The sequence below is a fragment of the Coturnix japonica genome, chromosome 12 (genome assembly GCF_001577835.2).
Source record: "Coturnix japonica isolate 7356 chromosome 12, Coturnix japonica 2.1, whole genome shotgun sequence".
Classification (NCBI taxonomy): Eukaryota; Metazoa; Chordata; class Aves; order Galliformes; family Phasianidae; genus Coturnix; species Coturnix japonica.
The window spans coordinates 4,956,448-4,984,251 of NC_029527.1; the positions used below are offsets into that span (position 1 = coordinate 4,956,448).

A 27,804-nucleotide genomic window follows, 5' to 3' on the forward strand; every position below is an offset into this window, starting at 1 on the left:
GCTGGTCATTTTAGGTTTATGCAAAAAATTAAGATAATCATGAAATAAAAGTTTTTAAATAACACAGTCTACATTAAAAAATAAATTCAAGTTTTACACTGTAGTTAAGCTTGTGTTTTATAATGTAACTTCCCTCTGAAGAGAATTTATCTCACTACTCATAAATGACAGACTAACTGCAGTGTACTGGAGGAAACCTAGCTTAGTTCCAGTGTCTGCAGGCTGTATGTAGAGGCCACATTAAACATCCACGCAGGTGTTCAAGATGAACAATTTTTCTTGTAGTGAAAGTGATCTTATTTTTTGTCTTCCAATTCATTTTTACAGCTGGGGGAACTGATAACGTATTGCTACTAGTGCATGACAAAAACCAAGTCAAGGACACTCAGCTGTCAGAGTAGAGTCAAACTCTCGTAACAGCACTGCTCTAAGCAGTATTACTTTTCTCAACTCTGCATCACTTAAGAACTCAAATTAGAACTCTTTGGATGTGACTGTATTTAGCAACAAATGTCATTAGTTATTTCTATTCTTAGAAACTCATATCAAATCTTCCTTCAAAGAAACCAAAAATCATCTGTAAAAGCCAGGGAAATACAAACTTCGTAGTGGAAAAAGTGGCTCTGTATTTGGCTTAGACTATGCATTTCCCCCCCTCCCCCCTCACAGGAACTGCACGTTGGTTTATTCAAGTTTTTCTAAAAGAACCACTAACTTTGTTGAAACCTTCTATCTAAATTCAGTCTCACTGTTCATATCCATATACAGTATTGTAACTCCAGAATTTGTGTAGGAAGTTCCTGTCTTCCTTAGCAAAGCGCAGAGTCCATATTGCTGAGTTCAAATGCTACAATTAAAGCCAATAAATTTCTTGATGAATGTGCACAACATTAGCATAATTCCCTGAATCCTGCACATTTTCTAACAAAACTACTATACATTTTAATTGGAAACACTGAACTCAAAGGCTGCAAAGACCTTTTCAGAAGGCAGGTAGTGCTAAACAGAATATATTTTCCACTAAAAACCTATGAAAAAACTAAAATAGATCAAATACATAAAAATGTAGGTATCTGTTGTATCTAAAACATACCAATTTGTGAAAGATAACAGTTAAAGCTCAGTTTGCAACAAAATAACTGTGAACATTGACTATGTTAAACTCTACTAATCCTCAGGATACACACAAACATGTTTGCTTTTTTTCTTTTTTAAAGGAACTAAACAATTTTTCTTCAATTTCAATAGTGCTTGAGGGAGGATGAATAAAGCAGTGCATCAGAACTCACTACAGACTCATTTTTTACTCAATTAACCAAAACTTTTTCTTTCTTAAACTGCAAAAGCATCCTTTAAAACCAGTATTGCTGGAAAAAGTTCAGACCTGAAGTTCTGTTACCTACCTTTGTATAACTTCATGAAATAAAAAGCTGTGGGTAAACCAACCCAGCAGCATAAGAAAATATAGTTAGAAATCTTTCTGATTTCAGATAGGAAAGAATGAGATCAAATTCTTACTTACATTACTGAACTATGAAATAATATATAAAAAGCAATAACATGTTAACTAGATAAATTTTAAAGCATGAAGAATGGACAAATAATTTGGAGAAGCCAAGAGAAGAGCATGCAATTGTTCCCCACCTGCATAGTTTTCAACACTGCAGTTACAACACAACTGAGGAATGAAATCCAAATAACATATGGTCCATCCTTAAGTTAAAAGGGAAACCAAGTATTTCAGTCAAATCAAACACTACAGAACAGGCAAGCAGTCTTCCAGTGGTGGTCTCTTACCTACACTTAACCTGAAAGAACCTCAACTTATAACAGAACTGTCCTGTCCTGTTGCTCAAAAATAATGTAATCATTGAAGATTTTGTGTATTTCTGATTCCACATTCTTAAAGAAAACATCCTTACTCACTTGGATATCTGTTTTATCAAACATGAAGCAGTAAGATTAATGGAATATTTAAAAGATGAACTGATGAGCATTAGCTAGAGTAATGTACTAAAGTACTCAGCAAATCACATTTTAAAACCCTTTGTTTAAAGGCTTAGCTACAAAGGCCTGGCTTCCAAATCCCCCTCTTCCCCACATCTGCCATCTTAATAACAAGGCATTCAGCTCCCACCTTAGAACCAAAACCAAGTCATGTTCTGGTGTGGTGTAGTGTACTATACTACATTGCTAGTTTAAGTAGTACATAGTCTGTAATCCTTGAATGGTGAATACAGCTAGGAACGAAAGCCAGAGCAAACATCTGCATGATCAAAAATGCAAATGAAAGCTCATATGTAAATTAAATCCCCTCCCCCAGTAAAAAGAAAGGTCTGCTGGTGATGATCACAGTGAAAACCTAAATCACTTCTGAGAACATTACCTTCTTAAAGTACTTAAGGAATAGTCTTTCCTAACAGGTTCAAATTCAAGACATTGAAAACTAAATATTCTTTTAAAAAAATATTAGTTTTATAGATGAGGCATAATTATTTCTGAAGTGGTAACATTCTAAGCAGATTTAGCTTCAATTATAGCTTAATGTTGTCTGTATTCTTGGTTAGGACTTGCAAGTAGACTTCATGGATAGTGCTGAGAAAACGGGAATCGTTCTGCAGGAAAACAAACAACAGAAGCATTAGTAAAAAGATATATATATATAAATAAAATTTAACTCAGTTTAAGTTGTTATTAAGATTTTTAATATACTGCTGTCTATCTGAGGGTTAGGGTAAAGGAACTGGCTGCCTACCTGTACAAAAGGCAGCACTGTATGGACAGCAGAGACTTTGAACCATGAAACTAAAGTGATTACTAAGCACAATGGATACTCAGATGAAAAAAAACCAGCAGCTCCAAGGTCAGCCCTAGCTACACAATTTCACTTTCTCCCATGAAGTGAACTTTCTTTGAGAAGAGTACGAAAACATCAAGACTTAGTAAATTCCATCCTGCATATAGACATCCACATAAAGGACGTAGAAGTGTCAAAAATCACGTGAGTTAGTTCTGCCTGCAAAATCAGCCTGAAAAGGATTGCACTGTGTTATATAAAAATTCCCACATTAAAGAATTACTGGGAAGTGAACTTGTTTTGTCTGTAAGAAAGCATTTGGAGATATTTCCTGAGTCCTACACTTTCAGATAGTAGGTAATTATCTAGGCTGAAGATGTAGTACTCTTTTCACAAAAATCTATATAGTGAATATATGTTTTCTCCTTGGAGCACTCTGCAAGTACTTCTGTGCTGTGGGGGTACAGTGACTGCTGCCTATATATAACTAACTATCTCTATATGTAAGGAGAAGACAAGAGACACTATTCCAGTCAGCTCTCTGAAGTCACCACAGCAACATTCTTCAGACCATTAATGTGAGAATCGCTAATGAGAACAGCAAAGACTTCTGACAACTGAACTCAGTTGCAAGACTTACAAGTAAGCTAGTTTCATATCTTTAAAAGAAAAAATACACACTAATATGCAAAAAACAACACATAAATCAAGCAATTTAAAATGATATTGGGGTCTGGTGTTGGCTCTTTTGATCGTAACTTTTTCATTGGGAAAATATTATTTGCTACTTCAGACCTGCATTTTGAGTGCAAGACCAAGCAACATCAGCATGGAGAAAGTTACAGAATCCTGAACTAAGAGAATGGCTGCCATCCATGGCCACTTCTACTTGTTGCTGATCTCTTCTACTACACTGCTGATCTCACTGTCTAGCTACTCCCAGCATTACAGATTTAATTCAACTGAACTTTTTAGTCACTAGGAATGGTACAATTAGAACTTTTTGTAACTTCTTCCAAACATACATAAATTAAAGATCAGGAACAGTTCAAGGTAAGTGGCAACAGGAAAGCTTTCCAAAGAAAAGCAAAAACACTCAAGAGAAACCCAGCCCTCCCCTCCTCATACTACTGCTTCTGTACATGTATCTTTTTCATCAAGTGTTCACAAATTGACAGGTGTGTGAAAGAATGCACCAAGCAGAGCTCTGTCCTTGCAAGTCACCCATCTTGCAATCAAAGGCTCAATACTGGCTACTGTACTTGTAACCCCACCCCTCACAGTTTTCTTCAGACAGGACCTTTATTAGATGTATCAGTGCTTCCTGAAGCTGAGACCTACTGAGAACAGTAGGAGGTACTGTCTGAAGTTCTGTTGTTCCAAGCGTTAAAGGCGATGAAGAATTGGCTTTATTTTCTGCTTCAGTAGGTTTTGTAGTTGACTGCTGAAAAACACTAGGAGACAGGAGGATTGAAGGAGTTACTGTAGTTGTGGCTGTAACAAACTGCGGAGGTGCAACCTGCAGGAAGAAAAGAAAGTTACTAAGGACTGTGTCCAGAAAGAATGAATGCTGTTAGAAAAAAAACTATAGGAATAAGCATAAACAAACTCAAAATTGTAGCTACTGTTACAGTAAATCAGAAAGGTATTGGGGAATGCTACTCACAATGAAGTGATTTACCAATTAACACAAGACAACAGTAATTCTCATCTTAGAAGCTAAGGAAGCTGTTAACCTTCAGTATTCTTACATGTAGACCCACTGCCATGTAGTTGCTACTTTTCACTTTGTTTTTCTAGCATATCACAGAAGGTGAGACAGACCTTCTCAAGATACTTTAAAATGACTGATTAACTATAATTAGAATATTCAAGCACACAATCTTTTTCATTCTAAGGCAACTGGATGAGAGAGTGAGAAAACAGGAAAATATTTTGACAGTCACCTTCCCCATCTCATCCTTCTACAGTTCTGTTTGACATTTTATTACAGAAATCCACTCTGAGGCTGTGAGGTTAATACATCCCACAACAACGTTATAACAACAGTACTTAAAAAGAGCAAATGAAAAGACCCAGTTCAAATGGTGCTGCAATACTGCAGATCCAAAAACGTATTATAATTTCCACACCAACCATAAAATATACAGTACAGGAGAAAAGCACACTGACAGCAGTCTAGAGGAATACTACCTTGATTCAGTATAGCTTGTTTCTGCACAATAATAGTACTTCAGAAATTGTCAAATAAGCAATATGACAATTTGAAATACGAATTATTAACAGAGTTTTAAAACTTGCATTTTATTTTACAAATAAACTGAATGATTGTGTTGAAGTGTTTGTTCTCCTACCTGACTTGCTTTAGGTAAAGACTTGGACTGGGGAAATACTTCTGGTTCTTTGTTTTGTTGTACAGCCTAATTCGAAAAGAAAGCATAAGTCACAACTCGGGTAAAGCAGTAAATAGTTTTGCTTGATAGTTTTTTTGTTCTTACATTATCACTGGAAAAAACCATACAATAATAATCTAAAGTAACAACTTTACTACCGAGGTAGCAAATAGTAAAGCAGAGCAACACTGACAGAAAGGTAAAGCCACAGGCACTAGCCTCACAGAGCAGCAGTAACATTTTCACCTTGTCTCTCAAAACAAGCTTATTGCTTTGGGTTATACTGATTATTTTGAAAAAGCATATATATATATATATGCATAATGTTATATATATATATATAACAGCATAATTTCAAATGAAAAAATAGTTGCAGCCTGTACAGCTTACATCTGTATGGACATAAAAACTCAAAGAATACCTGCAGGGAAGGGATTTTCTTGCTGTTCACGGTTGATGATTTACTGTGCGATTCTTTGAAGCTTTCTGGTGTTGCAAGTTGGCCAATCGAGGCAGAGATGTTTGGTGTTAAGGAAGTCTTAGTGAGAGACTGCTGTTGCATTTGGTCGTGCTGTGGGGTCAACCTGAGTTTCTGGAGAAGATCAACACTTGTATGGGATGTATTTGAGACAGTTCCTGTATTTGCTGATGTTAAGGGCGCTATAAGCTGGCTCTGGCCAGCCATTAAATTCTGTGGAGCATGGTTCACTTCATAAGGCTGATTCACTAGTGGGGTTATCTGCTTGGCAGCTTGCTGCATAACTTGTATTATACCGTTGTTTTGTTTTAGGACAGGAAGCATTTGAGCAGGAGCAGCATCCATTGTCGATGATGAATTAAGTATAGGGCTTAAACGAACTGAATAGCTTGAAACATCAGGCTGGGAAACTGAAGCTGGAGGTATAAGCATAGGTGTTAAACATTCCTGTTGACTCAAAGGATTGGCACTAGCTTTAATGTTTGGACTTTCCAATTTCCCTTGTGGTGGCTGTATTACTGCTGTCTGTTCAAAAGAAAGAGGCAAAAGCAAGTTTTGCTGCTCTCTGGCAGAGGTGTCAGTCTGCAATTTCTCCATTCTCTCTGGATTGGGATATGGAGGTAAAGGCTGTTCTTTTGGTACAGAGGTCCCAAAGAGTTCTTCTAAAGTCAGATGCTTCGGTCTTGACTGAAATGGCTAGAAAGAACAAAGGAAGAAGTTTATAGAATCAATTTGGAAGTAAAAGATCGATGGGCCTCTGACAGAGTCTGACAGTTTGAAGAAACCTTTAAAAACAGCCAGGTCAGATGCATTAAAAATACAGTTTGGAAATCAACTGTCCTCTGTTTAGAGAAATGTTCAAGTCTATTTCATTTACAAGGAACATCCAAGTCCATATAAACTAATCACATCCCGCCCCTCCTCCTGCCTAAAAGGATTTTGGACAAATATTGTTGAACTGTGACACTGCTAATTAACTCAAGATTAGCCACGTCTCATAATATAGCAAATTTCAAGAGACACGCTCAATATATAGTAAGCTGGATAACTGACAGCAGCAGTCATCTACATCTGACAGGATTCAAGCCAAGTCAATAGTTCTAGATGTGAACAACTACACACAACCATGCAGCCTACACCACTTTTACTCCAGTAAATTAAACTGTAGGTTCAGTTATCAACTTCTACAGAAGCACTATATGTCAGTAATTCGACAAGTTTTAAGAAGGGTAACTCCAGCAAGCCTTGGCTCTGGGGAAATAAATTTAAGCCACTTGGGGATTGTAATGTAATAACTACAATGTTTTGCTTAAAGCATAATAAAACATTAAGCTGAAGTTGGTTTTGTCACTAAATCATGTACTTGCATTAATGGAAGGGACTGCAAAATAGATGTTTCCTCTAATATGCTGAATGTCTACCATGTAAAATTTCCTTGAAGAGAAATTTAAACAGCATTCCTTGCATTAAAAAAACCTGATACAAGGTCAACAAAGACAAATAGCTGTCCAATAAGAACTTGTGTATAACTGCTTAATTTTTTCCCCTCCAAAAAGAAGTTATGTTGTGGAACACTGCACTCCTAACTACCAAATCATATGTTGGTTAAACAAATAGAAAAATGCTTCTCTCCTTATTTTACAAGAGTCTGCAGAAAAAAAAAAAAAGATCATTCTCAGTAAAGGAGAAATAGCAGAAATCCTAACAATGCAACTAAGGTGACACTCACAGTAACAACCCAAATCACTTGTTCTCACTTTCTCCTTTCAAAGAAAAAGTATCAACAGAATGAGAAAGCCAATCAAAGGCAGGGTTGGCCAGATCTGCACGCATTTCAGCTGCTGCAGAAGCAATACAGTATAGTTCAAACAGTTAATTAATAGACTGCAAACAGTTTCAGAAGAAAAATAATATCAAACCGAATGAATCACAGGCTCATGTATATCAAATTGCAGAAAAAAAAGAATGCTTTTTCTCTAGGAGTATAATTAAAGTATTTGAGTTAATTCCTTGTTCCCTACTTGCCAGTTCTACCACAAAATAAGTAAAATTTATTCCAAGCCAGTTACTTTAGCTGAAATTAGTTCAAATGCATTTTTCTACATAGAAAAGAATCAGCGACTAACAACATTATCTCAAAATGTTCCTGCTTTTTTTTTTAGTTGCACAGGACCAGAAGTTACGTAAAACAGCTGGACTAAAATACAACCTTCTGTTCAGAAGACTGAATGGCCTGCAGCATAACTCCAGCATGTTCTTATGGTATGTCAAAACAAAGGCAGTATTTTACAGTGACAACTACTATATCACAACATTGCTCTGCTTGTTCTAATCTTACTAACACTGATATCAGCAATGCACGTACTGCAGTACAGGTAACACGCAAGCAGTCTCGCACGAAGCCTTGAGCTTGAAATCTTACTGAATTATGCCTGGGTTACTTATTTATGCCACCATTGCTGTTACTCATTATTAGCTAGCTTAATGTCAGATGCACTCATCTTGCAGTTAGGACATTCTACTGCCGCAAACCTCGTTAATTCCTATGCTAGGAATTCTTCCTATGAAGCTGTTCTCAAATTTTCTCCACTAACCGTATCATTTTAGAGACCCATTCTTCAAGGACAAAAGATCTGTTACGAGAAAACTAACTCTTCCACCTGAAATTCTGCTTTTAACCTCAGTATGATGAATTAACTAGCTTCTCTTTATTAACTCATTGCTATCTACCATGCTCTGATCCTAGTCAGATTAGCCGCTCACATGAATACAGTCACGAACATTGGGTTGATTTCCAACATGAGGTACACAACACATTCCTTTTCTTGTCTCATCTCTGGCTGAGGTGTATTTTAAGCATGTAATCAGCTCACTGTGTTATGGAGACCCTTCTTCTGCAGGCGCTTGCAAAGAAGGTAACACAATCATTCTACTTGATAGGAACAGAGTGTTGCCCAGAGGGTATCTCCAGAAATCATTTCAGATACATTGAGACATGTGAATTAGCAGCCAGAGTTGGCACTAATACATTTAATTTCAGTGTCCTAGTTCAGTTTTGCTGACCACTGGTACAAAAACATTTTATGATACAACTGAATTCTTTTAGAATTGGATACATAACTTGAACTTCTAAATACCACAGAACAGACATTGATTTTCCATTCCCCAATCTGTGACATCCTTCACATGAAACCAACATACAAATGTGACATCCTGGGAGGGGTTTCAGAATCTCACAGTACTTAAACGTACAGTAGTTTTTAATTTCACTGGTCATTTGCTCTAATGAGGTGAAAATGTCCTCTTACCATTGAAACAGTGATTTTTTCATTCTTCCAGTAGTTCATATTATTAAAAATGAAATTGAGAACAAACATCTCCATACTGTATTTGAACCCATCCAGCTTCACAAAAGTAAAGTATCATGTACAGTAACCAGCTTTTCTCCCCCCAGTATCTGTGCAGCTACAGTTTTAAATTACTCAACAGAAAAGGCACTAAAGTACTTTGCTTTACCTGTTCTGTAAACTTGTTAATTATTTCGTTTCAATTTACTAGAATCTTACCTTTCTGATTTTTTCCTTTGTTACTTATTACTGATTGGCAAGTTCAGCTAATTATGTGCTTCCAGGCCTCAAGCACAAGCATGCAGCAATCAGAGCTGGCTGCCAGGGGTCAGTCTATCACTTGTGCTGGTTCTAAATCAGAAGTGCTGTTGAGATGGTGGAGGGCACTGTGACAGCCAGCAATCCCATGAAGCTTCCCTTCACCTCCTGTTTTAACTCATCAACATAAACAAATTTTTTGCTACTCATATCCTAACCTGAACTAGTAATTATTTATTTTTACTACAAATTAAATATTTTGTCTACAAGTATTAAATGTAAGGTTGCACACATTCTGCTCAGGCATTTCCTTTTTCAGAAATGAAGGTTTACTGCATTCAAAACATAACAGTAAAGCTACAGGAAGGACCTGGAGGCAGACATTTCCAGGTCACCTCAGCGGGGTATTTTATACAGAGAACTGCTCCTGATCTTTCTGTCCCCACTGGGTGGCACTGTAAGCAGGTACAAGTTGATACAGAGAATTTAGATGTAGCACAAATTATTATTTTAAAACAAATTTCTAGAAAGTTTTGTATGAAGCCACAGGTCCCTTGTTTATATACCCTTACAAGAAAAAGAAGTCAATCAAACTTCTGCAGCCCATATTTCAACCACTCCAGTGATTATACTACTTCATATAAAGTTTCCCATGGTTCAAAGACAATTAAGTGAAGCACAGGTTATTCTCACTAGCTTTTTATTTTTAATAAAACAAAAAACAACTGTGGCTTAATCTTCAGTTACAGTAGTAGCAGTAGGCTTTAGAATCTGAAAGTACGTAGATAGATGCTGACTGAACATTCATCTAACATTTACCTGAAACAGATCTAAGCACTGTACACGCAATTAAATTACCATAAACTTGAGCAACATCATTTACTGACATTGATGAAAAAATTTTTGGGAGATATTCCTTACTGCCAAAGAAGGAAGGCAAAGCTGAAATCTAAAACAGAAAAAAAAACCAACAGAAAATCCAGCAATTCACCAATGATTTCAGTTACCAGGAGTATAGCTACAGGTTAGGAGGCAGCATGGACAGACCTTAAGTACAGGTCTCAAACGTGGGAAAGGGAGGGCTTGAGCTTCTGTTTTCAAGTCTACAGCACAGCATACAACTGACTGATGCCATATTCACTCTGTCACTGTGACAGAGGTAATTTTGTCTGCTTCCTCACTCTGCAGTCATCTCACACAGACCTCTATGCTATCACTGACTGACAGCATAGAGTCCATGACAGTCCAGATTCTAAGTTAACCTATTTAAATACATTTGAATATTCAGAGTAGCGCAGACACCATCTTATATTTTTAAGCATTAAGATGAAAAATGGATTGTAGGCTCCTAAGAGTCTTAAAACCCACTGGTTTATCTAAGTGGGGGTGGAGGTGATGAATCATACCAGCTGATCTCAGACAAGCACAGTCAGGAGATGAGAATAGATACTAAAACCCATTCTTAAACTGAATCTACACTTCCAAATATGTTTATTTTAAAGTTAAGCACAAAACATTCAGCAAGTGATGCTGCAGGCATTTTTGGTACTAAATAAAGAAGCAGTACCTTATATACTTTTGAATTAAACTTACTTGATCTTGCACTTGTAATGAAGTGTTTTGTTCTGAAGTCTCTGTGCTTTCTGGCTTTGTGGGATTTGCATGTTGCTGTACACCAGAACTTGACGCGACACTTAAATCATTGCTCTGATTCTGGGGAAAAAAAAAATAAATACAGATACACTTTGGTCAAAATACTGACTTTTGACAGATACTGCAGAATTTCCACGTTTCAGGAAATAATATCATACCAAAATATACAACATCTGGCATGTGTTCATGATGCTTTTCTTTTTATTTTCAAAGGAGAAAATAAAAGAAAATAAAGACAGGCTTTCCATATTCTTTTCCCACATTAGCTGCTAAGGAGGATATTAAATCAAGAACTTCATACTAAAAGCAACTTACAAAAAAGCTTTTGTCAGAAATCATTCTAGAGTGATTGGATAAAGAGCTTGTTGGTGACTTATTTTCACTAGATTTTAATAACGTGCAAGTATTTTCGGAAGATGTTAACTGGGTTTTAGGTGAAAAAAGCTAAAAGGACAAGGAAGTCACAGACAGTAAGTTTACAAACTCTTTACAGATTGTGTTGATTTCCATATTCAACAAATACATAAGTAAACAATATTTATTACAGTTTAAAGCACAGAGGAAAAGCAACTGTAGGACCAGCAGCCTGGCATTCAGGTGAACTACACCTTACCCCTGTGACAGAGCTCAACATCAGCACAACACACAATCTCTTTTGTCACTTACCTGTTACAGCAACAAAATACAGGCTAAACCTTTCAACAAGAAGTTAGAAACAATCTGAGCTTTATTTATGTTTTCTAAAAATATTCGAGAGGAATAAATACAAAATCAAAATTATCTATGGACAGAAACAAACAACTCCTGTCTTTATGTGTTTTAGCCGCTAACTTCAAAGGTCTCTTTTGGGGCCCGAAATTGTGGACTGCCTTACAGTTACAGAAACAAAACACAGTGTTTCCCTTCACAAGAGGATAATCTGCAATGTTTCCATTCTCAGAATGAAATACACACAGAAACACTATAAAAAGCATCCATTCACTTCATTAAAAAAAAAAATCTCGGAGTTCATTCATTTTCACATATGGCCTCGATGGAGCAAGTACTTGAAGGATTAAGCTGATTTGGAATCCTAGATTAAATCACTCAGACCTTCATAAATCTCTTTTTCACTCTCTCTGCCCCCTTCTCATGCTGACACTCCGCCAATCTCATGTGGGCTGCACACAAGGATTACTGTATGATCCATCTGGAATGTACCATGCAGATAAGTACTTTCTGCTCCTAAATACAAATTCAATTGTAATTAATGAGTGCCATAAAATAATTTTTAAAAGATTTAGACAAAAAAGGATATCTTAAGAAGCCATCTTCAAGTTGCTTTACCCAATCACATTAACAATAATGTATGATGCTTACAAGGAATTCCTAAGTTCACTTGCCTGGAGCGGTCAGTAGAACATTCTCCAAGAAGTTTGCTTGATTCTATTTAACTACCAACTTGTACAGAACTGCAGTCATAGCAGGTTAAGGGATTAACTTCAGCAGATTCACTTTTCAGCTCATACACGTACAAAGCAAAGATTTTCTAGTTACAAAGGTGCTCTAAAAGCATCAGGCAGGACAATCAAGATTGAGAGGCAAAGAAGTCACATATGTAGTACATCTGTGTATTTCCATACTGCGTGACAGCTGCCACTGTCTATTTATCAGCATTTTACCTTTCTGCAGAGCTTCATCCATTATGCTCAGGAATTCTGTTTCTAGGGAAAAGCTTCCAAAACTCACATAAGACCAGAAAATTAAGAAAGGAAAAGCTGAAATCCTGCATGATTTTTTTCTCCTTTAATAAGAAAAAAACATTCCACTTCTTTAAATGTGATCTTCACAAACTAGTATCTAGCCCAGGTCAACTACAGTCTATAGACTGTCACATTAATCTATCCTCACACTACATGAGAAACTGAATAGAAGTTGGCTTGCACGTGGCTTAGTCCATGTGTTCTTTCCTCCCTCCTCATTCCACAATGTGTTGTAGCAACCTAGAATTGTATGAGGATCTTGCATTTACTCTAGTTTCGGCACTAGAAATGAAGCACTGAAATGCTTCTACCTTTTCCCCCACCAATAGAGCTAAAAACACATACCATATTTCTGCTACATTACACCTATAAATTACTTTTGTATATTTTTGTATTATTAGGCTTAGAAAGAAATGCTTTCAGAATTTCTTGGGCAATATAAACCCTTCCCTGTAGGCCACTGTACTTCTTGGCTTCTATCACAGGCATAGGACAGTACACAGCTTTTGAGCTCTTACTTAAAGCCAAAGCAATTTGGTTTGCAACCTAATGAACGCTGTTGATTATGGCACGAATAATAGCAAACCTCCTCCAGTGATTTTCAGTACAGAGGAAAAAAATGAAAAAAACAAGTGTCAGCTACTATTAAGGAATATTCAGAGGATCACAAAAACAGGCACAGTCATCTACTCTTCTACAGAGTTACATAGTTGTTCACATTTTCTTTGTGACTGATCTCAAGACATGACAGTAGATGAACAGTGATACTATGGAGCCTCTACATCCAGTTTTAGAAAAAAAATGCATCTGTTGCATTTGCTTTCCCAGGTACCTGCTTTTTCTCCATGATCCAGCAGTTCAAACATATAAAATTACAGGCCCAATAAATTATGGATTACATGTGCTACTTTGCAATCTTAGGTGACAGCATACTACGCAGTACAATCCAGTATACAAGAATACTTCGCTACCATTGCTCTCATAGGTCACAAGGAATGCACTTTGCCAGTGTCCATATGAGGCCTTAACCCCCAAATAAACAAGTGTTTTTATTTGTTCATAATGCAAGAAAATAAACATATTTCCTTACCCGTTCATATTCAACCTTGGCTTTACTAAGCATTTCCAGGATGTCAATAGGCCTGTTCTCACTGCAGCCATTTGTTCTGCTGGGACTTTTTCTGTCCTGGGAAACTTGCTGCGATCTCTGAGCTTCTTGTTCTACCACTCTGTAACAGGAAAGGAGAAATGAGTTTTCAACATTTTATCTTTTTTTTTTTTTACCTTTTTTTTTTTATTTTTCAAACAATAAAATATGTGGACATCAGTGCTGTACACAGAGCACATGTATTATAACAGACTGAGTAGAATATTTTTATTACTTGCTTCTTAACATGCAGTGTTTCCATGTTTAGCCACACCAAGTCACATTATTCAACAAAACCAATAACAAACCAGTTCCAATTTAGGACAAAGCCTACCATTAGAAAACAAAATACTCAAGGGAAGGAGAGTGCTGGATCATACCAGATGTCTCTGGAGTCAGACTGGAAAGAAGCTTAAAGCAAGCTACCCCTTCCTCCCCCAATAAGAACTTAAGAAAGAAGAGCAAACCATTTTCTTTTTCAGCTGTCTAGCGGTAAATCCAGTTACTTGTAGGCTTACAACAATGCACTTCCTCTGGTCTTTGATGCCTATGGTTCATTCAACACTTCTCCACTACCCCTACTGCCTTAAGGCTAAGAAAACTTGTTAAAAGATTATTAAGATACACACAGTGAAGATGTATACCTCATGCATTTCATTAATGAAAGTAAAGGCAACATATATTCCTACTCCTAATCCATTCGCAGTTCACAAGATACACATGGCCATGCAATGCACTAACGCTTATCTTCTTGAAATAAACATACACCAGCCTGTAATCCCCTCTTTTTTAAGCCTGCATTAATCAAATATGTTAAGAAAAAAACCGAGCACTGAAAGCAGGGCAGAGCTCTGGCACATCACTTAAACTCTCATGCTGTGGAGCTGATGGGGGAGCCGAGAGGTGCCATCACAGCAATCACAGAAAGCGTCAATCATTCCAGCCTCCAGTTCCTTCTGGTCAGCTACGATTCAGGAGTAACTCTGGAATGTACAGATTGCTGAGTAAATAGATATTTGTATGTACCTCTACACTAACGCTTCTAAGGAAAAAAACAACACAAGTCTGCAATTTCTCCCAGTTTTCTGGGAGACCCTTCAGTAGAGTTCAGCCATGTTTACTTGAAGAAAGAAAAAAGGCAACAGACTTAATCAGGAAAAGCAGTTTCAAAACTTATAATCATACATGCTGCTTATTTGATCAGATTTTCATTACTCACTAAAGCTTTCCCTATTTGTATGCAAGATTTAACCTGCAAACCAAACTCAGAATCTGGGGGCCAATCTACTCAGACAATTTCTAAGAACTGCAACATGTGCTGGTTTGGCTGAAGCAGCTCAATACTGTACGAACGTTTCTATGGTGACACCATCAGAGTACATTTTGTTCTAGCACCCCACATGGTCATACAGTCCTGACTTGGGACTTGTCTAAACGTAAATCCAAAACTAGGGATGAGAAAAGGCAAGATGAAAGAAACAGAACACTTTGAGTCAGCATGGCTGCATCAGGAAAAATAAATACTTCAGTTAAAGGGCAAATTCTGGTCAGCTGAAGTCATGCATGTTTTGCCTTGTAGGTGAAATAAAGGCTTGTGGCTTCAGACTCTCTTTTCCTTACTAGTTGGTCCAAAAGCTTTCAACAAAACACCTTCCCATTGAAATTGTACTAGCGGGTAGAAAAATGAAAAAACATTTCAACAGGTATATCTGTTTTACAGAAGTGTTTCAGAAATATTTCCATAGAGCGTTTTACAGTTGTTTGCTTGTGTCCATTACAAGATGTTACTTACTTTTTTCAAACTTTTATTTTTTATAAAGAACAACAGAAATTATCTTCTCACCTAGACAAGCACAAATAGCTCTTCTCCAATCACTGCCTTGTGCAGGTTGCATTCAGATGGTTGTGGGGGTAAACATGTAACAGTGAACCCCCAGAACTCTGAGATACAAGCAACAAGTTAAAACTGGAAGAGTATCTCAGAAGATAGTTTAGATCAGATGGTTGATATAGGTTAAATTAAGCCTACAAACTAACCTCAATATAAAAATATTACAACTTACATGGCAGAAAGCAATAAAGTTACACAAAGTCTTGGATTCTGGCAAATTTGAGGAAAAACTCTGCTTTGTGCCTTTTAGAAAGCTTATCCTTCATTAACAGTTATTTCCACTTGACCCAAATTAATTCCCTCTGAAGTGGTCTGAACACTCCTATAAACTTCTTTCACACTAACAAGCATCCTAGAATTTTCTAAAGAAGAAAACATTCAGAAATACCTTAGCTGGGGAAAAACATCAAAAGAAAATGCCTCCACTAATGCTAGTCTGTAGACTGAGTATGCTCTGTATGCAATCAGGATTAAGACCTCTTTAAGCAAGGCCTGCTGTTTCTTTCCATTATATCAGATAGTGGAGGAGGCACACATTCCTTCAGGGACACAGTAGTGGTTGTGACAGTTTGCTCAAGAATAACTGCAGTTATAACACTGAAAAAATACCTGGCATAACCTCACAGAAGATTATGGGTGGAGGACAAGAAGAGAGAGAATGTGAGAAGTGAAGTTTGGTGACTACAAAGCCTATGAAGAGTAATTTGCTTTTCTTTTGAAAGATAAGCCACCAAAATATAAATGGAAGGCTGGCAATCTTGTTAACTCAATCTGGCACAATAAGGTCAACTCAAACAGCAGGAAAGAGAATGCAAATCTCCTTGAAACCTTTTATGGTTGTGTTTTTGAACCCCCGAGGTGCTCAGAAGTCAGTACATTTTCCGATAAGCGATACAACCAATCCCATCTAAACCAACCAGTACTAACAGTCACAATCCAAAATTCCACTGTTCATCACAAAAAACAATGGCACAAACATGATATTTTTGGAAGACAAATAGTTACTAAAAAATACATGGAACTAAAGCATGATGGGATGATACCATGCAGGGAAATACTAAATACCTCTCTCAGTATACAAAAATGGCTTCCTCAAATTCTTTTGTTACTTCTAAAACAATACATGAGTATTTAGGCATTCTACATGGTAATAATGTGGAAAAACTTAATGAAAAAAATCACTTAGGTAATGAAAGACCTACAACTAGCAGTACTTCAGCTAGCACAGTCAACTTAGACCAAATGAATTCTTCCTATTTATTTCCATGGAAACTACAACAGATGAAAAGAGCACAATAACACTATTTGAGAGTGTTCCGAAGCTGAGAATTTGTTCTGGCTTTCAACAGTCACCACCATTAGCTCTGCAAATACCTCAAACTCTTCCCCTTTGTAGAATCACAGAACTGTAAGGGTTTTATTGAAGATGTGCTTAAGTCTATTCTCATCCTTTTCAATAAACCAGGCTTAATCAGCAGCACAACACACTGGAAGGAAGAAAAAAAGAACGCAAGACGACTCTCTTCCTTCCAATCACAGCACTAAGCCATATCCTACTGCAAACTCAACCAGTTTTAGCTTCCCTTGTTCAAACTTCCACTTTCTGAAGTCCTTCCCAGCAGTGCCAGTGCAACCACCTACACTACAGAACAGATGCAGTAACTGTACAGCTGTACAAACTAATGTACCTGAACAAACTCATGACACCCATGTTACTTACAAACACAACTTTTAAGGATTCTTTAAAACGAGACCATTTCAGAAATTCTGCTGCATGGCCTCTGAAGAGACTCCTGGAGTCTCAGGAGCTATAAATAAGAATGGACATGGCAGCATTATAAACAATCTACTACCTCCAAAGAAAGAAAAAAAGAAAATGCTGAATAATAACCCAGCAGTTTAGCAACAACAGGCATTATTTCACTATTCTGTCAATGCTCCTTTTGTCATTTTTAGTTCTGCAAGATTTCACCTACTTCACCCCCTTTTCTTCATCTTCTTGACTTCAATCAGGGATAATGATGAAGCCTTTAAAATATGAAACGAACAGCCCAAACACCAAACGAACCACACACACAAAAAACCCAGTTTTTATTTGCTTACATTTTCAGCCTCAATGGATTTTTCTGACTGTGTTATTCTTTTAAGCCTCTCTATGCAAAACAAAAGTACAAGATAATACACAGTGGTTGTATTATGTAAAAGAATTATAGAATAACAAAACAGCAGTACTTACTTTGCCATGAGTTTCGCTATTCGATGACAGTCATTCTTGTCATAAAACCAGATACTGTAAATTGACACTTGAAAACAAGAGAAAAGGCAGCGTAAGACAACAGTTGGTAAATAAATAAATTAGCAGGAAGGAAACAAAAAAAACAACCAGCCCATTGGCTCCACAATTTATGAACTAATATCAGTATCAACTCAAATGTTCTCTGCATGATCAAGTACTATTTAGAAGGTAATGGACTTGATCCTGATGATCTTTGAGGTCTTTTCCAACCTGGGTAATTCTAATTCTAAGGTAATTATAAATAGCGTGTAATACATGCTTACAATGGAAATCAGATTAAATGGATGCCTTACAAAACGTTGATGTTTGATCACTAATAAAAATGTCAAGAAAATGACATACCAGAAACCTTTTTTCCTACAGTTGCAACCTTCTATTTAGAATGCTTTTACTGATAAACTAGGCTAAAAACCACCCATTTGCTTTCTTTATGAACACTCATCTTTGAATTTGTCAGTTTTTGAAGTTCAACACACACATTCAAGTCTGAGTTACAGCACAAGAACTCAGTCAGAGGCTCTCTGGAAGGTGCCCCCTCCATATTCTTTTTCTAAGGAGGTGGTAGCAAAGCACCAATCACACTTTTATATTCATCAAGCATCTAAAAACTAGATGCATATTGAACTCTACTCATTGAAGGCAGCAATGACAAAATGACGAGGGCAAAAGGTCAGCAGTGCCACACACTATTTATTTCTTTATCAGCCACCACATCATAAAGGTGTCATTTTTACCCTCACACATCCTCATCTCATGGGATGGCCCACAGCTGTGCTAACACAACAGATCTGCAGAACCATATTTTATTCAATTCATGAAGCTAGTTATTTCTTATCTTGTATTGGTAAACTTCATAGGTGAAGCAGAGTATAAATATCTCAAAAGGCAATTAGATACTTCACATGTTGCCAGTGAAGCATTTTCATGCCTGAAAAAAGATATTTCTAGCCTTTTGTAAGTCATCTTCATATTGCTGCTCATGCCTATATTTTTATTACATTGAAATCTGTAAAGGGGAGGAATGAGTTAAAACTACATACACTGATTTTTGTAGCCAGATGCAAAGACAAGTCCTTCCCTGCCCCCCACAACTCAAAGGCTCAACCAAAGCCCATTCAAGATAACTTCATGTCACAGCAAAACAGGTGATTATTTACAAAAAATCCCAGAACTTCTAGTTCTCCCAGTCTTACTGTATTGGACCAAAGCAGCTGTGCCCACATCTTCTTTCTACAACAACATCTTAAACTACAGTTCTACCTTACTTTATCTTATTGTTCCTCTAAACAACTACATTCATTTAAGCCTCTGTTTCTTTAGAAGTTCTAGAATAAGTAATAACCAATAAAGCTCTTCTAGTCATAAGCAAATAAGTCAATATAGCATAATTTTAAGAAGTCTAATCAAGAAAACCACATAAGCCAATTAAAAAGCATTTCATGCATGTAGACAATGTTTATGAGACATTTCTGAAAATTGACTTTAATATAACTGTTCATCTATCGCAATGAAACCTGGAACCATTTCAGTTTGAGCTATTTCTTTAGTCATAAAGCATATTTTAATGCTCAAGAAAAGCTCCTTCCCTTCCCTGACTCCATTAGTAGATAAACTACTGAAAGAAGAAAGGATCTTCAAAAGCATACTTGCTGAAGTACTAAAGATAAGGGACCTATAATGATAACTTAATGGGACCAATGATAAGAGCGGCACACTGTCCTAAGTAGATTCAAATCTCAGCTCTGTATCATTCCCACTTTACATTAACACTTGTGAAGTCATGAGCAACTCATATTAAAGCCAAACCAGACAATAAAATTATCAACAAATTGTTTACATTCATCTAAATTATTCTCAGGCATTAGGTATCTGGGCAAGTCCATTATGCCATTTTTATTAATAATAGCAATACAAGAATTATCTACACAAGTAATACCCAACTTCTCATGTTGACATCATCTATTTTGGGATCCTGTTGCTTCATGGAGCAGTCAGATTGCTGTTCCAATACTATCCAGCTACTAGATCTAACTCAGAGCAGGGAGAACACAATGCCATACTCTGGCAACATAACTAAGGCTCCATTCCAAACCTGCAGATTTCATTTTGAATTAGTAAAGAGACAGTGTATACCACTCACACTCTCACAACTTTGCCATTACTCATACTACTGCAAGCCACCCTCTCCCTCATGTCAGTTTCATCCAGACCAGCTCCTTAACATTGTTTGCACATCAGCTTGACAACCATGCTGCCTGGCACAAGAGAGAGGACAGATACAAGATGCTCAGGGCTGCATAGGAAGGCAAAATTGCTGAAATGTTCATGAGGATGTTGCCTGAGAATACTATGTCAGAAGAGGAGTATTAGGGGTTCATTAGGAGCGCCAGTTTGAGAGACTGCAGACACTGCCACTCTCTTGCCTAAGGCAAGTTAGCCATCTGTGCAGATACAGCTTTATCTCATCCAAAAAGATGATATATTTTAAAAAGTTACCATAACTAGTTGGAAGAGCTGATGGGAAGAGAGAAAAAATATTTTACAGTTCCTTTTTATATATTATACAATGACTGAAGAAGAAAAAGTCAAATTCTGCAAAGTAAGGATCATATTTTGAAATGCATCCTAAAATATAATAAGGGCAATAACTTAATCCTATCTCACTCCCATAACAAAGCTGACATAGGCATCATTTTACATTTCAAATAGAGTTAAAGACAAATGCATATAATGTCTCTCCAAGCTTTTACTTATTTCAGTAGAAGGATTAGCTGAAATGTCAAGTCCCTGCAGACACTGCTCTAATCTCCTTCTCACTAAGATTCCTCATTCACTGCTTTTGTTTTCCTTAATTTTAATGTTAGCTTTGCATAGATTTATAAATCAGTAAAAATCATTTTTTAAAATCCCTCCCATTCTTATTGTTTTGAATTCTTAAGAGCATTTCACAAACACAGTTCACAGGACAACCCCACAAGAAGTTGCACGGGGGTAATTCAGCAGGTGCCAAACAACATCCAGGATCCAGACACTACAGTTTGACTGAGTATAGCACAGAATGAGAAACACTACTGTGGGATTCTGAGCTATGGCAGAAAAACCCTTGCAGTTAGAATGCCATCTTCCAGGTCAAATGGAATATTTTTAGCACTGCTTAACAGCTTTCAATGCTTTTTTTCTCCCTCCCCCCTACTTGCATTGCTTCTTCTGCCGTAGAAATATCAAGAACAGGCTCCTTTCTTATCTGTGTCTGAACCACTGAGTTAATGTGCTGGCTGGGAGAGCCATTCAGCTTCACTAGTCAGAGATATCTTGTATGCTACACAATGCCAGCTGAAGGGGGAAGAGATAAGGGGAGACTTTCCTCAATAGCAAACGTTCCCTATTTGGAAACCAATCAGAAGTTCTTTCAAAGAATTTTAAAAGCTATTTGAAAGAAAGCAACTCATTTTGGTTTTGCTGTTCTAAAAACGAGTTTAATTAATGACAAATAAGAGGCCCAGAGGACAGTCCTTTGTATCCACACTGCACAGTCACAAGTATAAATCTCATAACATCCATTACTTCTGTTTCACTAACCACTACTCCACTGGACAAGGAGTAAGAAGCAAGAAATAAAAATAATCCATCAAACACTGACTATTTATTTTAATACTTAAGTTTTAAGCTGGGCATCTGCCTTTTCAGGACCATGGAAATAAGTCCACTCAACCTTCCAAGAGAATTACTTGTTTTCTGAGGAAAAAAGGCATTAGGCTTCAAGTATTAAGAGAACTCAACAGACAGCAGGTATAGGAAAGATACTCTATAATTTGATCTATTCTGGTAGCAGCATAGCCATGAAAAGCTCCTCATCCCAACCCACATAAACAGGAAAAAACCCCAATCATCAAAGAGAAGACAGGTGTTCTTTCCATTGGAATAGCAGAATTCCCTCTATTGTTCTTAGAATATTTTAAGAACTTGAAAAATCCTTTGTGGAATTAGATTATGAGCCTCCAGTTTCAGCTTAGCAGTTTAATTTTCTTATACAGCAATCCAAATATCCCACTGTATATGCAAAACATAATTTGAACAAATCCAACTGTAAAACAATGGTAAAACCCATAAGCATTATTATCTAGCATGACAGGCAGATCAGTCTTACTGCCTCCAGCCAAATAAAAACAATGGTTATGCATGATTTGCAAAATTTCTCTTAAAACTTGTTGGCGGCTCTGCATAGACTGCTGTGCATCACCCAACAACCTCAGGACAGCTCTCATGTCACTTAAGAAGTGCTGGAGGCCTGAACACGTATCCATAAGATAATAAAGGCAAAGCCCAGAGCCAATGAAACTGTGGAGTTTAGATAACAGTAGCATCATCACTTATAAATATTGTTGGCATAGAGCCTCTCTTAAATACGTGGTGTCACAATGTAGTTTTGATCATCTTTTATTTCTGCCATGCCCTGGGGAAGCATAAAGTATGATTTGTCATTGATCCTGTTATAATCTAAATATACAGTATGAACTAATGTGATTTTGCAGTTTTAAATTAGGTAGTCTGAACTGGCAAGCTAAGGAAACAATTGTCAGTTCAATAGTTCAGCAGTTTTAACAGGACAACTTAGAGTATTGCTCAAGGACAGTGAAAACAGCCTAACAAACTCTTTCAAGTTCTTCAGGAAACCAAACACTAGCAGAACACAAAATAATCAGCTGCCCACTGTGGTACTCATAGTCTAACCCATTTGTATTGAGAGCAGGTGATCATCACAACGCATTGCACTGCTACTTATATAAATGTATGAATATAAACTGTAGACAGAAAATATCACACATCCCACTGGAACCTGGCCTGCTGCTTCATGCTTGAAACACACCACAGTAATAGAAAGTAGTCTGGGTTATAAAACAGAACACTGCATTTATATGGATTAGAGAAAGTTATACTCACAGCTAGCATTTCTGTAGAGAAGAAACGGTTCGTGAAGCTGAAACTCCAAGTCTTTGTTCACTGGCTCAACTAGGTTGTGCATGTTCAGTCGATTCACTATTGTAAAAACATGGTATGGAGAAGCAGACCTATTGTTTCAATTAAAACAAAAGCAGGGATTAAGAACTTGAACTACGTACACAACGTTCTGAACTACTTACTGAAACTATTTTTAATATCTACATTTTTGCTAGATGTTGGGTTGGAAGACAAAACATCAAGCAAGTAAGCAATGGCAGTTCAATTCAGTCTGTTTCCTCTTGCTGCACGAATGCCATACTCAGCTGTGTCCATAAACAGACACACAATGAACACAGCAGCACAATGAAAGCCTTTGGGGAAGAAGTTTGTTTTAGGTCACTCATGTCTTATAAAAATAATTAGCTAAGAAAACAAAAGATACTAGGGTAAAAATCAGACATAATTAGGTATTAAGTATAAAGATTTGTATAGCAACATGGCAATGTTTACTGAATGACCAACAAAATCTGCCAAGAGCTGCTATGGAGGAAACAAACAGTCCTTACCATCACAAGGCTGTCGTTAATGCTCCTAACAGAGCTGCTGTGAAACAATCCTGCTGTCATGGGAAAACTCTGTCTTTAGTTTTAAGTTCGATTGTTTTTCTTACACTATTTCCAAATATGGAACTCAAACACAGTTAAAAGCACCGGGTTATTTTGCATCCCTGTAAAGTGCTCAGATAAAATAACTGGAACAACCCTGTTTGTGACAGTCTGCTTTGGGACAGGTTGATTATGTTTGCATTATATAAGTCTTACACATAGCAGACTTACATCATTGTTAGGTTTCTGATTTGTAATTTCAAATGTAATTCCATTATTAGTCTTTAAAAAAAACCAATTCCCATCCACTCCTTTTTTTTACCCTCAAGTAACTGGGAATTTCTTTCTGTTCTGATGAGGAAATCAAGAGGTATCCAGATGACTTAACTGGCATCAACCACTTACAGAACCAGACAGCATAGGAAAAAAAATAAAGCAATGAGAGATTATTTGCCATCTACATTGTTTTCACTGTCAACCTCACACCTGAGAAAACCAAAGATTTCTCAGCATTTAACAAACCCATTTCTAAATGCTACTGCATTAACAAACAAAGACTGATAAACTGTTTTTGTGTGGATACATACGAAGCATTCACTAAGTATGATTTTTCAGCAGTAATTTTAACAGGGTATAACCTCTGACATAGAGTTTAGTCCTCTCAAAATACACATAAATATGTGAATATCTAGACAAACGTTATTGCATGCAATAAATCTACTATAAAAGTAGTAGAAGTGCTATGAATGCAGCCACCTCAGTCTTGTTTTCTTTTTAGAGCAGAAAAGAAGACATCAAAATAATCCTTACCTTTTGTACACAAACAAGGTACCTTCTATGTCAGTCTTCTCCTACAAAACACAGTAGGTATCTTTAGGGAATATTCTTGCTAGCTTCTGTATAATGTTTGAATTAGAGATATTATTTACAATATTCTTATCTTGCCACAGATCTTTGCCATCCCTCTTGTTTTTTCCCTAATAAAACTAGAGAAATCAAATCCACTTCCAGGAGATTTAATCCATGTTATTAACTCACTAATATGTTATATACAGAGTACACCCAGCCTGATCAGTCAGAGCCCAACGCCTTGCTCACAGCTCCCCACTCTCAGACACTGGCTGCTACCTGCACACAGCACACGTGCTGTTTTTGCCACGTCTTACTTAAATAACTACATCACCAGTACAGATAACAACAGAACAACGTAGCTGTGCACCACAGCTGCTTCGTACTTTACATTTCCACGCTTACCACACGTGTGAAGCCACACACAGACCCAAAGCAGAAAGGAAAACACCTCAGGCCCAAGCTATGCTTTAACGCAATGACGAAGGCTACTTCTTAAACTCGGTTGTTCTTGAAATAGGGCTGTGAGCAACAACATACGGCGAGGACCCACCGCAAACGCCGCCCCATCGCTGCTCCGACACGGACCGGGCAGCACACGGCTCCACTCAGCCAAAAATCGCCTCTTGAACCCAGAGCTGCCGGTAAAGGCCCAGAAACACAAACCGGGAGCCCCGGCCCCATCACGACCCGCTGCCCCGCGGCTGGAAGAGATGGGAGAGCCGCTCCCCACTTACCCACTCGTTCGCCTTCGGGCTGAAGCTGTAGAGCGCTACCTGCCCGGTCACGTCGGCGATACTGGTGATATACGGGTCGTGCTGTTTGAGAGCCGCCAAGCTGATCTCCTGCCCCGCTCTGCTCGCTGCCTCCATCTTGGCTCCCGGCAGCCACCCGTGGGGGCGGGCGAGAAGCGGCCACGCGGTGTCACTGCGCTCACGGCCCCGCCGCCGGCCGGAACTCTGAGCTCCGAGCCTGACGTTCCGCCCTGCTCAGCCCCACACAGAAACACAGAATGACCCGGGTTGGAAGGGACCTCAAGGATCATGTAGTTCCAACCCCCCTGCCTGGCAGGGCCACCAAACATACACCTTTACTACATCAGGTTGCCCAGGGCCCCGTCCAACCTGGTCTTGAACACCTCCAAGGACGGGGCATCCACAACCTCCCTGGGCAGCCTGTTCCAGGGCCTAACCACTCTCCTAGTGAAGAACTTCCCCCTAACATCCAACCTAAATCTTCCCTTTTTTAACTTCAAACCATTTCCCCGTGTCCTGCTATTGTCAGCCCTTTCGAAGAGTTTACTCCCCTCCTGGCAGTAAGTTCCCTTCAGGTATTGAAAGGCTGCAGTGAGGTCACCCCTCAACCTTCTCTTCTCCAGGCTGAACAAGCCCAGCTCCCTCAGCCTGTCCTCATAGGGGAGGTGCTCCAGCCCCCTGGTCATCTTCGTGTCCCTCCTCTGGACCCTTTCCAAAATCTCCATGTCTTTTTTGTACTGAGGGCTCCACACCTGGACACAGTACTCCAGATGGGGCCTCACAAGAGCAGAGTAGAGAGGAACAATCACCTCCCTGTCCCTGCTGACCATCCCTCTCCTGATGGAGCCCAGGATCCCACGACAGAGCACTACTAACCCACCACTGAAACCCATGAGCCCCACAAGTCTTCCATCTCCTCTTTCTTTGAGAGGACCTCATCTAATATATAAAACTCAGTTTTTTCCAGGTTCTCTTAAGGAAGTGCATAAAACCAATTCTATCGAAGGGTAAAGAATGAAACGTAATGTGATGTCAAAAAAACTTTGTATGAATGCCTGGCTATCATTTGGTACTGTTCCAGGTTTGGTAATAATGATGGTATAAAGTAGTTCATTTCTGAAAGCAGTACTATGTAAAGAAGACATTCAATATTTAAAAGGCTCAAATGATGAACAACTAAAACTTTTTTAACAGTTGGTTTTAAATGACATCTGAAACACCAATCTATTTCTTTCTAAAAGCTCACTATAAAGCAAAGGCATCCTAAAGCAAAAAAACCTGACAAAAGAGCTTTCTGCTGTGCCAGATCTTTTCAACTGTGAAAACACCTTGGCTATATTTTGAATTAAAAATGAAACACGAGGAGCAGTGTTTTCCAGTTATGGAATTGTTATGGGTTGTTTTCCTCCTTTGTCTGCTAATTTCGCTTCTGCATTGGAGAGATTTATTCTCTCTGCCCTTCTTCACTGCCTTGCAAGAATATATTTTATATCAGAAATGAGTCATATGACCTGCCATCTGCTTCCTCAACCTTGAAGGACACTGAAGTGTACGGTATACTTAGATTCAAGCTGTGACCTCTGTGAACTGAAATGTTTGTTGTCTCCACTCAGGCTCGCTCTGATTATTGTATATTGCATATTTCTTTGTTTTTCTCTGAAGCTATGCAACAGTTACTGCTGGGAAAAGTTCATCCATTGCTTTCTTCCTCATTCTTGCTCTGCACCAGACAGAAGAGGGATGCTGCACATAAATGACCTTTTGATGTTTTCTCTATGAGCAGGACAGATTCCACTTATGTTTCAACAAGCAAAGCAAACGTTATGTTCTGTATTTCAGTCAGTTAGCTGCAGCTTTTTAGGGCGGGATATATTTATTTATTACCCAGTGTACTTATATCAGTTTGTTATGTTAATTTTAAGGTGGGTGAAATAGTGAAAATCACCTCTTCTGTTGCTTGTGACAGCATGACTGGGTCTTTCCACTGTACAGATTCTCTCTCTCCACTTTCCCCCCGACCCCCTTTCTTTTTCTTTTTCTTTTTCTTTTCTTTTCTTTTTTTTTTTTTTTTTTTTTTCCACACAGCAAATTAGTTATGTGTTTCCAAAGCTTATTTTGGCTCCTTTCAGATTTAACATAAGAAAAACAAACAAACAAACAAACAAACAAACAAAACTGTTCTACAGTCTGCAATCCCTTTGTTTTTTCCCTATTAACTGCATGCTGCCAGGAAAGGATATATCACTGCTGTTAAAATGATGGAGCAGTGCAGTAAGCATTCCTAGTCAGTGCCTTTTCTTTTATTACTACAAGTTGAATCACGGTCTGGTGGAGTCCAGCAAACCCAAGTGACTCACAGAGCTGCTATTCTGTAACCTTCACTGTTTTCTGCTTGAAACAAATTTCATAAGTTTCTGATTTTCTCGAATTGTAATGGCAGGCAGTTCTTGTTTTATTTATTAGTACTTGTATCAGTATTTATACCATAAGTTTTAGTGATAATGGCTGTAATTCTACAGAATTCATTTATCTGGGCTTAGATCTAGCCAGGGCAAATTATCCTGATGAATACTTCTCTTATCTATTGATTAGAGAATTCTTAGCAGGTTTTCATTTTGCATTTGAATTCCTTGGGCAGGCCTGCAAATGTCT

At 37.9% G+C, this 27,804-nt stretch overlaps 1 protein-coding gene across 2 annotated transcripts; it reads right to left on the reverse strand.

Moving 5' to 3' along the window:
- Positions 1-994: 994 nt before the first annotated feature.
- DCP1A (decapping mRNA 1A) lies at positions 995-25,314 on the reverse strand. 2 transcript variants are annotated; one of them, XM_015875375.2, is made up of 10 exons: positions 25,135-25,314; positions 24,359-24,399; positions 22,944-23,071; positions 17,943-18,009; positions 13,759-13,897; positions 10,867-10,986; positions 5,612-6,364; positions 5,152-5,217; positions 4,139-4,316; positions 995-2,615 (listed from the first exon to the last, which is right to left on the reverse strand). In XM_015875375.2, exons 1-10 carry the CDS (start codon positions 25,267-25,269, stop codon positions 2,584-2,586), a joined length of 1,659 nt encoding a protein of 552 aa, XP_015730861.1. In that variant the 5' UTR covers positions 25,270-25,314; the 3' UTR covers positions 995-2,583. The 2 variants fall into 2 exon arrangements, with proteins under 2 accessions (XP_015730861.1, XP_015730860.1); XM_015875374.2 differs by having other exon boundaries at positions 4,098-4,316.
- Between the last annotated feature and the right edge of the window lie 2,490 nt (positions 25,315-27,804).

Bases quoted from the DNA above. Each gene is read 5' to 3' on its own strand.
- DCP1A (XM_015875374.2), bottom strand. From the start codon at position 25,269: ATGGAGGCAGCGAGCAGAGCGGGGCAGGAGATCAGCTTGGCGGCTCTC. The intron at 24,400-25,134 runs GTAAGTGGGGAG...TGTGTTTTGTAG, and splicing joins GCCCGAAGGCGAACGAGTGG to GAGAAGACTGACATAGAAGG. The intron at 2,616-4,097 runs GTCCTGTCTGAA...GTTTTCCTGCAG, and splicing joins CACTGATACATCTAATAAAG to AACGATTCCCGTTTTCTCAG.